Source organism: Phasianus colchicus, chromosome 21 (genome assembly GCF_987193195.1).
Source record: "Phasianus colchicus chromosome 21, bPhaCol1.hap1.1, whole genome shotgun sequence".
NCBI classification, from domain to species: domain Eukaryota; kingdom Metazoa; phylum Chordata; class Aves; order Galliformes; family Phasianidae; genus Phasianus; species Phasianus colchicus.
In genome coordinates, this window is record NC_143456.1 from 9,896,402 (window position 1) to 9,913,509 (window position 17,108).

A 17,108-nucleotide genomic window follows, 5' to 3' on the forward strand; every position below is an offset into this window, starting at 1 on the left:
CACATATAATGTGAACACAGCCAGGGGACTTTCGGGGCTGTGACACCTCTAGGAAGGTGCGCTGGCTTCTGCAAGGCGCAGGGTCGAGCTCTGCGAGAGCCAAGGCGGTTCGGGATCCAAGAGGAGCCCGGCCGGCGGGGCCGGGGCGCTGCAAAAACCCAACGGCCGGTGAAAGCGCAGAGCTCGCGGCCGGGGACCCCGCACGGAGCGAGGAGGGCCGGAGGGAGGGAAGGAGGGACGGCAGGCAGGCAGGCAGGACGATGAGCGCCCGCCGCCCGCCCCTCCCGCGGGGCGAGGCCGCCGCTCCCCGCCCGCACGACTCCCCGCGCGCCGCCGCCATTTTGTCTCAGTGCCTGCGTCCCCGGCGAGCGGCGGTCGCTGTGCTGCGTTGCGCCCGGCCGCAGGTTTCCGCGCCCGAGCCGGTCCGAAGGGCGGCCCCGTAGATGGCCAGCTTTCCCCTGAGTGTTAACGAGAAGCTCATCGGTGAGACGGCGCGGTCGGTCGGTCGGGGCGGCTCTGCTCGGGCTGAGAGGGCTGGGCGGCCTCACCGGGAGCTGCTCCCGGACCCGCGGCTGCCGCTCGGCGCTCCCGGCCCCGGGCGCGGAGCGGCTGCGCCGTGTTGGGGCCGCGCGGTCGGGCCGCGTCGGGGAAACAGAACGCCTTTGTCCGCGGGTTTCGGAACGGGACGGCGGCTTTCAGCGGTCCGAAACGCACTGTTGTTTCCGACGGGCTTCTTTTGGCCGCTTCTGCCATTCGTGGGCAGGACTCCGCGGGGCCAACACGGCTTCTTCCCTGAGCTGCGGAGCAGTCGGGCGGGCTGGAGCGCGGTGCAGCAGTGCTGCCGTGGCAGCCGGCCTCTGCTGCAGCGCAGGCGAAACGAAAGTCGGCCGCTTCTCTTGTGACAGTGGGACCCCCCGCAGCTGCTTTACAAGCGATGAACCAGAAAGCGATTGAGTAACATGCTGCCTGGTTCCTCGTAGCATCTTAAAATACGCTTAACTAATTTTGAAATGGAATTTCCTCTTTGTCTCTCTTTTCAGCACGGTCGCGGGCTGTTGGAGAACTCTTGGCCCCCACTTCTCCTTTCGACAAGAAGTGCGGACGTGAGAACTGGACTGTTGCGTTTGCTCCCGATGGATCCTACTTCGCTTGGTCGCAAGGACATCGTATAGTGAAGCTGGTCCCCTGGTCCCAGTGCCTTACTAACTTGTAAGATAAAGCTGTGTGGCTTTCAGTTAGCCCGAAGAACTTCAGGATTTCAAAATAGGAGATAACTCTTCATAGAGTTCCTCTTGTATTCTTTTGTTTTGCAGCTTGTTGCACGGCACAAAGAATGTTGCAAATTCTGCCAGTACAAGGCTTTCAAGACAGAACAGTGAGGGCAGTCAGAGAAATAAGCCCTGTGAACATATAATAGACTGCGGTGATATTGTCTGGAGTCTTGCTTTTGGGTCTTCAGTGCCCGAGAAGCAGAGTCGCTGTGTGAATATAGAATGGCATCGTTTCAAATTTGGGCAGGACCAGCTTCTGCTTGCAACAGGCCTGAACAACGGGCGCATCAAGATCTGGGATGTGTATACAGGTAGGGTGGGGGAGGGGAAGCTGGCATTTCAGTGGCACTTTATGTGGTATTAACATCGTTGATACAAGAATGAATAGTTTGCAGAATTTTGATTGGGAATTGAACATTCAATACAAATTGATCTAAAAAAGAAATCATGGGTTGCAACTGGAAACATACTGCACTGGGAGAGGAAGGAACAGACTCAGGTTGTGCTTTGAGATGTAAGTGATGGGAGAAGAGGCCTTGGTGCTGCGGAATGGTTACGTACGTGAGGGACTTTATGCACATTAGTTGTTTACACCAAAATCTTTTGCGGGATTTTAAAGTTTTAGTATCTTTTGAAACAAAGGGGACTTTAAAAAGAAGAGGTTACTTTTTGTTCTTGAGTATAGGGAAGAATATATGTCAGTTTAATCTGAACAAAGTACAGCCCTTCATTTTAAATTGTGGTGTTTCTGTGTAACAGGAAAACTCCTCCTTAACCTGATGGACCATACAGAAGTTGTCAGAGACTTAACATTTGCCCCAGATGGCAGCCTGATTTTGGTGTCTGCATCCAGAGACAAAACATTGAGAGTGTGGGACCTGAAAGATGACGGTATGTTTTCAGTTCATCTGCTGTAATGCACAGCAGAAATATGCACGTACTCCACTGTCCATTGCTATTAACGCAGGTCAGAACTTCTTTAAAAAAATAAACAAATAATTCTCCTATTAATCATTGGCTCGGTATGTTCTTTAAACATTCTCCATATATTCCCCAGAGGTACAAGTTGGATTGGGCTACTTAAGAGAGTTCATGAAGTGGCTTCTTTCAGTAGGGAAATAAGACTTAGAAGCTGTGTGGGAGAATTATTATCTCTGTGCAGACTGACATTGCAAGATGTTTGGAAAGAGTATAATGTTTTGCAGAGCTTTTCAAATTGGATCTGTAACATTTAATGGAAATTGATCTTGTAAATTATTACGTATCTCTTATTTTTTAGGAAATATGATGAAAGTGTTGAAAGGACATCAGAACTGGGTATATGGTTGTGCATTCTCTCCAGATTCTTCCATTCTCTGTTCTGTTGGAGCTAGTAAAGCAGTATGTGTCAGAGTTTCTTGTTCATTAAATCTACTCAATTGTATGCATAATCATTTTAAATCTAAGTAACTGTAAGCTTGTGCTCTGTGTCATGGATTTCTAATGTTTTATGATGATGTAGAAATGCATGAAATTTAACTAGCAAATGTTGAGACACTGATTTTATGAATTGAACTTGCACTGCTTTTAGTTGAAGAAACTTTAAGTGTTCTTTGAAAAGTAATCTTGCACATCTGAACATGTTTGTAGTATAAAATCAATGACTAAAGCTTCCAGTGTTAAAAGATGCACAGACTAATGCAAAAGCTATTTTATTATTGATTCTATTCTTTCTATCTTCTACTCAATGAAAGGGACTTTTCAAAGTCTGAGGCAGTCATGGTATCTCCCTGCTGAACAAAAGTATTTCTGCGTGTTCCCAATACACATGGCACTCACGTGTCTAATAGAACTAGAATGAAGGACAGCATACTGGTTTTCTTTTCATCTGTATTGTAATGCCCTGCTAGAGAACTGAAAGCAGTGCAGGTAAAGCAAGTATGCAGTAAGCTACTTTTCTTGGCACCGAAGAACTAGATTAAGACAAAAAAGGGATTTCAGTCAAGTTACAGGGGCTTTTTGGGTAGTTTAACGAAGCCTATCTATGCTGATTAATAAGCACAATTCAGTAATTGAATACTGCTTTGTATAGATGACTGTTCAAATGCATTTTATGCTTTAAATTATCAGTGCAGTTCTGATAGAGAATAGTTGAGTCTGGGGGCTTGTTTTTTCTTTAATTAGAGCAGATGTAGATGTATACATTGCTATCTTTAGGCTGTGTGTTTTCCATAAGCTTCTTGCTTTCCCTGTCACAGGTGGTGGCAGCAATATTGGTGTGATTGAGGTTAAGCTGGCACCACTCACACAGGAGCACAATGGTGTTAGCTGGGCAGAAAGAGTGGCATCTCTGGCTACCAGGCTGGGGGCGAACTTTACCATAGGATGAAGTAACCTTGCATTCGACTGCAAGGTGTACTGTACGTACGCAGGTGCTGGTTGATGTCCACTTTCTGCTTTCTTTCTTTCTTTTTTTTTTCTTTTTCTTTTTTTTTTTTTTTTTTTTTTTTTTAATAATTTTCACAGCAGTGAAACACACTTGACTCCTAAAACCTAGTTTCTAGTTTTATGCAACACTGGTGTCTTCTTAGAGAAATTGGTTCAGTTTTAGGAAGTATGTGAGGCACTAAGGCCACGTTTGCTTTGTAAAACATAGACTTATCTAAGATGTTTGTTTTTAATCTGTGAGCAAGGGGAAGAAAAAATCAAGGACCCTAATAAGCTCTTTCAGGGACATATCTTCTGCTTAAGATCATACATTTTCTATCAGCTTATGCTCCAGAACAAAGATAGTTCGTATTAAGTAATTATGCACAATTTTCATTTTGATTTTATATATAATAAAGTACAACTGCATGTAAAATCCCAGAATGATATTTTATCATTGTTTATAATACAGTGTGCAATTAACTGAGTAAATTGTAATATTAATGTCTTTTTTATTGTTGACTTGATTTAAAATGCATAAATTCTTTCTAATAATATGGTTAGACTTCCCTGTTGTTTTGCCAGAGACATAACTTTTGGCTGTGAAAATTCTCTTTGCTTGCAGTATCTGTTTCTCTTCCTAGGCTGACGTTGGTGATCCAAGCCAATTGTAAACAAGTGATCTTAAACTCAAAGGGATGCCACTGGAGTAACAATATGTTAACCTTACACTTTCTGTCTGTATATTTCTTAAAATTTTGGTAGTTACTGGAAAGAGGGGACTGTAGAGTTTAACCCTATTTATTTCTGCATATTTTAATAAAATAGTTTTGTAATACATGATTTTCAGTAAGCTATGTGGTTAAATTGTGTTGTCTTTATCTTATATTTTGTCTTATTTTGTTAATAACATTTAACAAGCAAGTTAGAATTTGCATGTCTGCTTTAATTATTTTTAAAAATTTTCATTTTAATCTCGAGTATGACACTGAGCATATTTCTTAATTGTAGTAATTCATAATGCCTGATTTTAATATAATCCTAGATAAGCAGCTATTCTTAAACAAAGTAATAGCTTCATTGCTTCACTGAGCAGAGCTATAACATTAGCTTATTTAATTGCAGGTTTTTCTCTGGGATATGGATAAATACTCCATGATACGAAAACTTGAAGGACATCACAATGATGTTGTAGCCTGTGAGTTTTCTCCTGATGGAGCTTTACTGGCTACTGCATCCTACGATACTCGAGTCTATGTCTGGGATCCATACGTTGGAGTTATTCTTATGGAGTTTGGGTAAGTGTAGAAGTTAAATCTGGAAATTCACAATGAAGGCACTTACTGAAGATTAATGGTCTTGTTTAGCTGTAACTGTTAACAAGACTTGGGAAAGAAAATCTTAGTAGTGGCCGACAAAAGTCCTACAATGGTATGATAGTGGAGTTTTTCCTTCTGAGAAAGAATTTAACACACCAGTACTTCAGTGTGTCCTAATTAAAGCATTTTCACTAAAGCTAAAATACTCAGTACTGCAAAAGATACAGTAGTTAAATTTCCACTCCTGATTTCATAGTTAAAATGTTTGGTCCGTTTTTTTTTCTTTCAGCTTAACTAGTGGTGAAGGAAGTCTGCAGTAGCTCTTAAGTATAACACTCTTGGCTCTCTCTCTATCTGCAGGCATCTGTTTCCACCTCCTACTCCAATATTTGCTGGAGGTGCAAATGACCGATGGGTTAGATCAGTATCTTTTAGTCACGATGGACTACATATTGCAAGCCTTGCTGATGATAAGTAAGTATGGGGAAAGATCTGTTGGACTCCTTTAATTCCTCCCATATGATGTGTACGTTTAATGGCAGTTGGGTTGGTTTGTTTTAAACTGAGAAATGGCATTTGGTAGTCTTGGTAAAAGTACATGAGTTGACTGTTGTACGTTTCTATTCATTTGGAATGCAGAAAATAATGAGCTGTGTACAGTGGAAGTGATCAGAGTAACAACTGAAAATAAAAAAAGAGGGATTATAAACAATGAAAAATGTAAATTGAAATAATAGTGCAGTTAAGAATTTTCTATTGGTTTAGTTTACAAAGCAAAATGTAAAGTACTCCATGATCTGGTATTCAGTTTCTGCTTTGTGCAAATCATATTTTGAAGAACTCTATTTTAAGCTTATGAAGAATGCTTTCTCAAGATGATAGCAAGGATATTAACTATGGGAACACTTTAGTTTTTTGTTTGTTTAATTAAGCATTATTGGGCTTTCCTGTCAGGTTTCACGCGTAAGAGAGATTTTGTAAATCTTCAGGTTATTGCTTTCTGCTACAGAAGGCCACCTTTTATTTTAAATGGCAGAGTTAGAACGGTTGAAGAAATACAAATGATGGTATTTGTCAGGAATGAAGAAGCGATAATGTTTCAGGCCACATCTGAAATGTATTGTATGCACATTAAAATATTTATAGAAATTCCCAGACTTTTTATCAGACTTTTTTTTTTTTAATGGAATCAGAGATAATACAAGATAGAATTAAATGTCTGTTCTGATAACTGACTGCTTCATTTTTCCCTTTTCAGAATGATAAGATTCTGGAGAATTGATGAAGAGTACCCTGTACAAGTTGCACCTCTGAACAATGGGCTCTGCTGTACCTTTTCTACTGATGGCAGTTTTCTAGCTGCAGGGCAAGTATATGATCCCCCCCTTAAATATTAAAGTAACATGGTTAAGTTGTTAGTTAAATGTTCTAAGGATCTTCAGTCATAACATGCAACTCAATGTAGTAAAATCTGATAAACTCATTTCTTATCTTCGAGAATAAATAAAATACAGACCCACAAATGTGGATTGGAGTAGGATCGTTAGATGATCAAGGGCAGTAATTTTGTTTTATTTTTTCTGGTTTATTTACTAATTCATTTTTACTGTGCAGGACGCAAGACGGCAGTGTGTACTTCTGGGCAACTCCAAGACAAGTCTCTAGCCTCCAGCATTTGTGTCGCATGGCAATTCGAAGAGTGATGCCCACAAGCCAAGTCAAGAACTTGCCTATTCCATCAAAAGTGGTGGAATTTCTTTGTTACCAGATTTGAGCAGAGAAAGTAAAAATTATAGCAAACTGGCAGGTGGCCCAGCTGCTGAAACTGGCTGAACACTTTAAAGAATCCTCAAACTTTACAGCCTTTATGATTAAAATGCTACACGTTTTCAAGAGCTATTTAAATGTGATATCCTAAATATTTTGTCCAAATACCTGACAGTTAAATTTTTAATATTTATGGAAAACACAGTAGAAGTATTCCTGATGTTCTCAATTTTCTAAAATGTAACTGTGAAAACATGTACATACATAGACATAAGCTGCTATGTGCTGTCAATGTACCTTTAACATTGCTTTTATCATTTTTGATGTGTGTCATGTATATATTGCTTTGGTAGAGCCATCAGATGCATCTGTGCTGTAAAGTGGAAGGATAACTATTATTCTGGGACACTGAGTTAGAAAAAATATTGACATAAGGAAGCTTAACTGCTCTATATGTATGTACATTGGTTGGAGTTCAGGAAACTGATCCACAGATATGAATTATGTTAGTTTACTTGATGGAAAGGTACAGCTTAGCTTTTTAGAACAACGTATGGTGAAGGGAAGTAGGTTAAGGTAGTGAGGGATGGAGCATATCTAAAGTCAGGAATTTTGCCTGTGTCAGCTAAAGGAGGCCTTATGTTCCACGTCAGCAAAACAGGTTCTATTGAGGTATTGGGCAGTGTTGAAGAAGTATTTCCTTACATTTCTAAAAATTTAACTACTGTATTATTGCCTGATGCTCTGTCTGTAATAAGAGAAGTTTACAGACTCAGTTTATTATTCTTTGACCCTGTAATATCTCTCTGGGGGTGATTATTGGTTAATGGCCAAAGATAAGCATAGTACTTGTTTTTGCCTTCTGTTATTTATCTGTACCTGCAGATACAAAGAATGTATGCATTGCATAAAATGCCTGATTATATATATTTTTGTTGAATTTTTTTTTATTAAAAACTTGTATACAAGTATATAGCATCTGGTGACTGATTTGTCAGCGCTACCTGTGTGCACCAGTTGTAGCAGCTCTCTTGTACAGCTTTCCTTTCCAGACCCACAGAACACTGATCTCAGTAAAAATTTAGTGTGGGGAACCACAGCACGACCAGCCCTTTAATTAGACCAGGTCAAAAGCATACAGTGACATAAAGTGTTCCTGTGCTTGTGCACTGTGTCAAAGGGAGGAAAGGGAGTTTTGACTGCAGCACATAGCCGAAGTCATGCAGGCTGTAGTAACATGTAAGTTGAACGGGAGTTTTTACTTCCATACTCTTCCAGAGGTCAACCTCTTTGTCACAACAAATACATGATGCATACAACGTATGGCAGATTCACAGTAAATCGTGGCCAATGGCTCATTCAATATTAACCAAGCTACATTAGTGGCAACTATGCTGGGTCCTCTGTGGCGACAGACATGCAAAAGGCTGTGGATCCTTTGGAAGTGCGTAAAGCATTTGCTTAGGGATGGGAAGTAACTGCCCTCTGACCACGTGTGAATCCCTAAGGAAGCAGCCAGCACTTCCTAGAAGGCCAATTTCATCCTTGTGAGGGTGGGCAGCAGATGGAGCCTTGAATCTGAGCAGGGCCGTTGTCCATCTTACTTCAGCAAGTGAGGGAACTGTTTCCATGCTCTCCCAATCCCTATACTGGCTGGCTTAGAAAGAGTGGATTCCTGCAGCAGCACCAGCACTGGTACTATGATGAAGTGGTGAAAAACTTCAGGGAGTACAGATGAAAATGGAAAGTAGGACTGATAATAATTATTTTTCATGAATGTAGTGCATATGGGATGTGGCAAAAGCTCACCAGAACACAAGTCCTTCTGTCACAGAAGCTGGCAAGTCTGCTATGCAGAGAAGGCATCTTTTTGAAGGTTCCATCCAACCTCACTTGATCAAACATCTTTTTATTTTTGTGTGGAATGTGACAGATGGCCTACTTGGCTTCTACCAGCTTAGCTACTACATACAGAAACTATAAAGAAATCAATTCTTTTATTCTTGGACATGCTGTTGGCATTTTAAGAGACTAGGATGCTTTGGAAATACAAAGCACTTTTCTGCTTCAACAGCATGGTCTTACTGGCAGATTTATTTTCTGATCATGTCCTCATTTTCTGGGGTGAAATACAAAAAGTCTCTGACAAAGCAAAAAGAACTCATACTGAGCACAGCCCAGCAGGCCTTAAACTGAAAAATCAAAAAAAAGCCACCAATCAACCCTATAAATATCCCCATTCCATTGCTACAGCACAGTTAAGTGACAACACGTACTTCAGGCTCATAGTGAAAGAAGGTAATGTTGTGTTTCAGCCCATTTTCAGTGCAACATACTGTATTTGCACATGTACAAAAGAAGAGAGACAATGCCCTGTAGCAAGCAAGCCATCTTCTCTTCTGAATGCTCAGCCCAGACACTCAGGCCTACTTTCCAGGAAGATTTTCCCCAAACACTATTTCCAAACATCATAAATCAACTTTCACTTTACAAAGACGACTACAGAACAAAGCCAACGGAACGGAACTTCCTCAGGAGCTAAAATCCTGCTGTGAGGAAATCGCATACGTGTCACCGTGCTGCTTAACGACTCACTCATTTGGTGCAATATTTTTCATAGAATTGCTCCAATTTGGGACAATATTTATCTTTCCCTCCTCCCCCTAAATGCATGTATGAAGACGCAGCTTCTCATACACTGTCTAGCTGAAGGAAAAATTGATGAGTTCTGTAGCCCCCAGAACATCCCACCTCAACCTGAATGCAGAGATGAGTAGCTGCCAGACATGAAGTTTTCTGCCAGGGAGCCTTCTGATTTACAAATACACGCTCCTTCTAAGTGCAGTCACTCTAATCAGCTTAGCTCTGTTCTGCACTCTGCTGGAATGTCTGTTCTGGGGAAGCAGCAGCCCTCCCCATGAGAGACCGCAAACCAAGAAGTAAGCAGTTACTAACATTTCTGTATCTGCAAACATTAAACAGATGGATGCAGACAGCTGTGATTTGAGAGTATGTGCTTAATAGCTCTACTTGATAATGGAAATAATTATTCTACAACCTCGGAACAACCTACAGCTAGAAAATTGGCCAGAGCCATTTGTCAGGAACGGAGGAAATAAACTGCAACTCTGGAATGCTATTAAGATGCGTAGAAGTGGTTTTTAGACTGAAGGGTGTTTTGCTGTTGTTTCCAAGCTGTGAAATATTTGGCCTAGTTAAAAAGAGCTCATAAAGAGGAAAATTTAATGGAGCAAAAGTAGCCCCTTTGCGTTGGTGGCACTCTGTTTAGCTGGGACTGAACAGAACCAGATTTAGATCCATTCAAAGCCAACTAGAAACATGCTGTGCACAGCTGGTATTTCTGTGGCAAGCATAATTAATGTCCTTAAAGCATTTTGTAATCCTTTGCTGAAGTGCACTCTGGGTATTAAAGAAAATCAATAAAGTGGGCAGGAACTGAGCCGAGGGCCGGACGCAGAGCTCGTCCTGCAGCACGCTGACACACTGCGCTGTCTGAGCACTGCGAGCACAGCCTTGCCAGGCCAGGCTGCAAAGACAATTAGCAGGAAGAAGAGATGATGTAATAGCTTGCAAAATTTCCTAACATGGGCAGAAATATCTAGCAGTGGAAGAAAGACATGAATAACTGAGAATTTTTGAATCTAATAAGCTCTTCTAGAAAGAAAAGCATGTTAACAACACAAAAGTAATAGACAACGGCAGTCAAAATAGGCAAGAGGAAAGTGAAAATTTCTAATATGCCGCTGGTTATTTACTCCGTTATTGTTCATTAACCCTACATGCAGTATACAGAGCACGTTTCTTCTGGAGACAGGATGCTGGACAACGCGGAGCCCTTACTGATCAGTTCCATTCTTCTCTGCCTGGCACTGCAAAGCCCCAGTATCACCGTGGTTCTTGACTGTTTTCTACACCATGAGCCCGCAGATCCAGGCGTACCCCAGCTGAAGGAAACCCAGCTACAGATCCAATCACAAATCTCACTTACTTGTGCTCACACTAAGTTTTGTTTCTAAGTGTTGCCAATCTTGAGAGATTTTGTTTTGTTTCCAGACAACCTGCCTTTCACAATCTGTGTTCTCTGCACTTAGCAAGAGTGATTTAAACGTAGAGTCTTACTGGAGAGGCTTATTGAAGCCATCAGGCCAGGTTCACTGAAATGTGCGATTTATGAAAGCAGAGGAAGAAAACAACATCTCTGTTTCCTCTCCTTCACCAATTCAGAGCATCCCACGTACTCCAAAACAAAAACTATCCCCATGAAGCCTCAGCCTGCTTCTCCTCACTCTGTATCAGTTTTTTTTGTTTGTTTTAATCTTTTCTCCAGGACACAAATGATAATTTTAGACTAAGTACGCAAGCTACCTCATTAGTAAGTGTATATATAATCAATTGCTTTCAAGCATCTACCTGCTGCGGTGCAGAGAGACACCACAAGGTGAGATTTGCAACTGATTCATCCCCAGTATCTCCAAGGAGTTTCCAGTTCTGAGCATTGTGCAAAGCTAAGTCCATCAGTAAGGCCAGGAACACAGAAATGAACTCCGAAATCTTAGCACTTCCTCTGTAGAGTATCCAGGGTGAGGGATATTGTGTACCAGGAAGCTTAGCTTGAGACTCAATTGCTGATCCAAGTATGCCCAAGTATCAGGGACGCATACATTTGCACTTTGCAGCTGGGGAAGGAGCAGCACTTCTGGGGACATTTTTCTGGATTATTATCAGACAACTAACTCAAAATATCCCTGCAGATCATGCTAGTGTAACAGAGAAGACACATCTCACTAGCCAAGACTAAATGAGACAAAAACTATGAGGCACTGTGACTTGAGGGCATCAATTCTAGTTGACAGTTACCACAACAAACAAGTTACAAAGCTGTTGGTGCTCCTTGTAGGACCACAATACTTGAGGGGATTAGGCTGGTAATCAGTTATACTCTGCAAAGAGAGGTCCAGTACAGTTCTAGGAAGATTATAGTAAAACACTTGTTCTTGACCAGTGCATATTTATCCTCCCTTTCATTCACTTATAGCAGTATTTCCTGACAGGCCCAGACATCTGAGCTGCCCAAGCTTTGAAAACAGAAGCAACAATTACAACTTTTGTTATTACCATTTCTAAAAGCACAAGAAACCCACAAATGACTTACAGACAGCGGAGCTACAGCAGTCAGACAGGCAGCCTGGCCAAGGCAATCACTGGGCTCTACCACACAGCCAGCAGAGACACAGGAAAAGGACTTGAGGAGAAACTGCACTCATGTAACACAGAGAGAAGACCTGAGAGAGGAACAGAAAGATTAAAGATGTAGGGGATGATTTTCCACAGGGAGGATAGTGCTCAGGCTGAGTGCAATTAAGCCTATTCCAAGCTAATATCAATTCCCTCCCAGCTGTTATTAACTAGCACTTGTCAATAGGTTACACAGAGAGGGGCAAGGAGAAAGAAAAAAAAAACAACAAAAAACAAGTGGATAAAAAAGCAGCAGCATCAGTAATGGGAGCCTCTGTGGACGCAAAAACGCACGGGAAGACTGCAGAGATAGCAGACTGATCCTCAGGGACTGTCCCTGTCCCCTGGAGTCCTGGGCACAGATCAGCCTCTGCCTGCATCTCATGGGTGCAGAGGCTGCCTGAAAGCATGTCAGAGAGAAGTGAGATCAAGAAATAATTTCCTCATCAGAAGGAAGGTCCTTGGAAATGCTGTGAGAACAACACCTATTTTCAGCATTCACATATGGCATCTCCATTGAGTCACTCAGGGAGAGACCAAAAAACACTCCTAAGTATTTTGTGTGATTGATATCACTCATATTGCAGCTACATGAGGTCTTCCATTTCAACAATTCAGAAACATGGTGATGAATCCCATAACCTCTATTCCTCAGAAATTACAATGATCTCATAAAGGATAGAGGTTGTATAAGATCCTATAGGAACTGTGGTCAGGATCATCCCATAGGAAAGGTGTCAGGCAAAAACTCTTTAGCCAGGTAATTGTTTCAGATTAGAACCATCTGAGTAAGGCAGATGGGTTTTATGTGTGATGCTGGCTTCTGCACAGGGATAATTTTGTTTTATAAACACTCCTCCACACAGCACAAAAATCCAGCTGCAGTAAGCAGTTCAGAACAGCTTTAATTATCGATGTACTAGAATGAAAGCAAAGCCAATGTAAACTTCAGATAAGCAATCAGTAACTTCGTTTAGGTCATTATAACAATATTAGCTATCAGCTAAATTACACCTTTTGTAACTAGTTGAATTCCAGACAGAAGTTCTGGAATGTATGTTATTTCAAATGTGAGATTAGAAAATCCCAAACGCTCGCTGTCTTTGCAGATGTCTGAGTTCTTTGTTGCATGAAGGAAATAAAATATTTATTTATGGGCTGTTATATTGAAGTTGCTAGGCTGGGGGCTACATAACAGACTAATCCCACCTCCCTCTGACCTCACCTCTCAGCCTACGCAAGCCTCACAAACACTAAAGATAGCTCAGTTTGCCAGTACACGAGATGATGGACTTCTTCTCACTTCATTGGAGCATACTCTGCACTTCTTCAGGTGTCCAGGTGATTGTACATTACCTGGTGTATGTGAATTTACTTGAGTGTCAAACAGCTACAGTTCCTGCCTACATGGTTCTGTGTATATGGAAAAAAGATTATAAAAGCAAAAAGCCCTTAAGTCTTAATGCAGCCCTCTGTGTGCATTTATCTGCCCTCTCTGTTTTTTCTAAGCTGAACACAGAATGGCAGCTACTGTCTAGTGGTAGCTAAGGAGGATAGGAGCACACAGCTGTGAGCACTTATGAGAGTCCATAAGACTTGAGGCAAAAAGTAGCACTGCAGTGCTTGGAGCTCACTGTAAGTACAGCCCACACGATGAGAGTTACAGGTGAACTCTTACTTTGGAAAACACACCCTGACTGAGGGCTGCACTGGCAAAGTGTAAACCTGGCCTGAGTCCTGCTGAAATGAACAGCATTAGTCATGCAAGTGTGCCCTACGAATCCCATGCATCATCATGAACAAATGTGTATTATCCTGCTACACATTACGATTTGCTGTGCAGAATTATGCTCCCTTTGCAAGCTAGAAGCCAGCATTTTTAAGGAGGTATATCAGACATGATAATCAAAGGCAGGAGTTCAGGAGTATTTAAATCCAGAGAGGAAAGCTGTCACTGTTCATTTCTGAAAGACAGACATAGGAAGTTTTTCCTTACTTTCTACCACTTCAAAATCTGAGCTGCCATTTAGCTGTGCTTTCTCCCACCTATAACCTTCCCAAATCTTGTATACTCTGCAGGAAGACATAGGTTTTTTGGCACGTCAAGTGGGCTCACTTGGATGATTTCACTCTTAATCTCTTGAAAGCATAAGTGCAGAAATAGCTTCTCTGTTGGATAAGATTCAATTTAAAAGAGTCAAGCACTAAGACTGCATTTTCATTATTCAGGCTGGAAATTCAGTACACAAAAGATTAACTAGAGAAGTAGCTGTACAATCCAAAGAAGCTTTGAGATCCATTTAATTTGTCAATAAATGTCAGAGAAATGGCTAAATACGAATTCAGCAGGTAGACTAGAAACATGTCCTTCAAAGGTGAACTATAAAATACATTTTTGTATGCATGGTGTCCTTCACTGTTTCTTTTTTATGACTTTCCTATTATTATTTCAATTATGTTAGGCCACCCAAATTCCACTGGAGATCCAAAAAGCTCATCAGTTCAATGACCTGTGAGAACACATTAATTATGCTTGTCTAATTAAACCACTAAGATGTTACTGATGCTACTTCCTTCTCTGTTACTTTTTGTTCCTAAAGACAAATAACTCTTTGTGAAGGCTATCCTAATCTGCTTTCAAAAGATAAAACATCAATTTGCAAATCATCTTATACCAGAATAAATACCAGGACATAAAAAGTATATGAAAAAAAATACACTGGCATATGCTATTTGCAGTGTAAATGCACATATTCCTGCCTACCTGCACAGCTTGCCTGTTTAAATGAGCCACTAGGGTATGTTTTGATGGAATTATTAATTATTGACTAGCTGCTTGTGGGCACAGCACAAGAAACACGTCCAGGGAAAAGATTTTAAAAAGAAATATTGCTTCATCTTAATTGTATCAGGCGAAAGAAAAAAAATCCAAGGTCCACTGCAGATAACAGTAATGAGAAGACCTAGTTTGGGAAGAACTTTGATCCTGATGTGGTGTGTCACAAGACTGAGATTTCTGTTTGCTGCTGTCCCAGTCTGTTTCCTGTTAGGTCACTGGCATTGTAATGCAGCAGCTGAACAACTGCCCCATGCACACAAACCTCAGCAACACACCTACAAAACAGTGAGACATTCAGGAAGGGCTGCAGACTGTGGCATAAAGAGGGAATTCCTAATGTACCAAGCTATTTGCTTGACAATGATTCAAAAAGCACTGTTCTTTCAGAACAATAAATCAAACGTAGGGGCTACAATTGGCACACTCAGGAGAATAAACAAAAGTTAGGTGAGTGGCACTTTGTTGTTGTTGCTGTAAATCAGCACTAGATTTGGAGTACAGTTTGCTAAGCTATTTCTCTGATCTCAGTGCTACCACAGCTGAGCTTTATCTACTGCCTGGGAGATCTTTTCTGAATATACTCCAGTGCATAATGAATTAAAATCTAGCTGAACAGAGTACATCATGAGAGTGATCTGATGAACAATTGACCCAATCCTAATGAGTCAGCATTACAGCAAAGAACAATCTGCAGTGAAGAAAAGGAAGTTTGAAATGTCTGTGTCACGTGGATTAATGTGTGTGTGAGTGACTCCAGCTATGTGTGTCTAGGTGTAACTCAGACCTGGTGGTGTCCAGCTGGCCATGAGGCTGTGTTTCCTGGGCCTGGGAACAGCTTGGTCCTTGAGCTCCAGTTCCCACATCCAGTGAGCTGGCGGCTGTGTGGGCATTCATGTGGTGTCCCAGGGGAAGGTACAAAAATCACTTGGCTATGCATAGTTTATTTACTGTGCCCACTGGCTCATGAGACATGGGGGGGCTGGAAGTGTACTGAAGTGTTTCAAGTGTTCACCAAACACAAACACAGGTTTCAACCCCACAGGTTGGTGAAGAGCTGCCAGAATGGTGTTCAGCCGAGACAGTCAGTGTGGCATCTTCTGACTGATGGCCTGAACCACTAATTGTCAGGAAACGACCCACTGCTGCCATGGAATACACACTGCACAGACAGCCTCATATTTGGTGCAGAAGTGTCTCTTTCCAGCTAATCTGCATAATCAGACCAGGAAGGCTTGACTTAACCAAGCCTATTTCTGTCTGCAGAAGGATATGCAGTTCAATTCATGAGCTCTTCTGGCAACATGCTACAAAATAAATTCATTCAAGATGTTCATCTGTGTGGATGCAGAACTTCTTAAATTACCCTTTTCCTATGGAATTCTTTGCCCAATAAGCAATTCCTTTAAAGCTAAGCCAGCACCACACCCCAGACTCCCCTCAACCAAGATTCTTACACACAGCTGTGAGAATGCTTTGTGCAGTGTGATAAGTAGAGAATGGTTTCCTCTTTTTACTATCAGTTCTGTCTAGTAATATAAGAAACATGGTGATGAGAGTGTTTTTAGGCTATTTTTTTCCTGAATGTATTACAGTTCTAGGCTTCAACAGCAGATGCTATTACCTATTCAGAAACTAACCAGCATTTTAGATAACTAATTACCTCAAACCATACGTTACTCAAAATACAAGTCAGCAGCATGTATGGAGAAATGTGACAAAAATAGCATTTGAAATGCTTATGGAAATCAGTAAACATTTAAATCTTTATTACTACAATGCAGTAGAATACAAGTCCTCAAAAACCAAGTCTCTCTAGTCCAAAGAACTCCTAAACTAAGCTGACAAGAGACAAAGCGATGAACAGAAAACATAATCCCTTGTTTAAAGAGAAATAAATGAGGCATAGAAAAGGAGCCCAAGGATAACTCAGAATATGACTTTCCTTCCTGATGTGGTAAGATAGTACCTTTGACACAAGCCTATTTTGCTTCTCAGAACAAATATCAAATACAAATATAGTTCAATAAAATGCCTACAGGGGCAGATCCAGAGATTTTACTCCACTCGTCACAGATGTAGCTTTGCTGCTGACTTGGTTTCCCCTGCTCTTTCAAAACTGATTAGTCTTGTGATTTTACACCAACGATTGCTTGTTCTTAAGAACTCAACTTCAAGAATAAAATAACCAGAGCTGAATTTCATCTCAGAGCAACAGGAGCAAAATGTTGTTACATTTCCAGAATCATGGTA

The 17,108-nt window shown here is 41.2% G+C and overlaps 2 protein-coding genes across 2 annotated transcripts in view; one reads left to right on the forward strand and one right to left on the reverse strand.

The window, feature by feature from the left end:
• Positions 1-301: 301 nt before the first annotated feature.
• On the forward strand, positions 302-7,734 carry WSB1 (WD repeat and SOCS box containing 1). The gene is made up of 9 exons (XM_031591441.2): positions 302-483; positions 1,041-1,209; positions 1,314-1,582; positions 2,031-2,162; positions 2,551-2,651; positions 4,803-4,975; positions 5,357-5,470; positions 6,255-6,362; positions 6,611-7,734. Exons 1-9 carry the CDS (start codon positions 444-446, stop codon positions 6,768-6,770), a joined length of 1,266 nt encoding a protein of 421 aa, XP_031447301.1. The 5' UTR covers positions 302-443; the 3' UTR covers positions 6,771-7,734.
• Positions 7,735-9,585: 1,851 nt separating this feature from the next.
• NOS2 (nitric oxide synthase 2) overlaps positions 9,586-17,108 on the reverse strand; it is a 109,694-nt gene continuing 102,171 nt past the window's right edge. Inside the window, exon 32 of the transcript XR_016459183.1 lies at positions 9,586-12,066. The gene's annotated coding sequence lies outside the window, so the exon portion shown is untranslated. The remainder of the gene's footprint in view (positions 12,067-17,108) is intronic.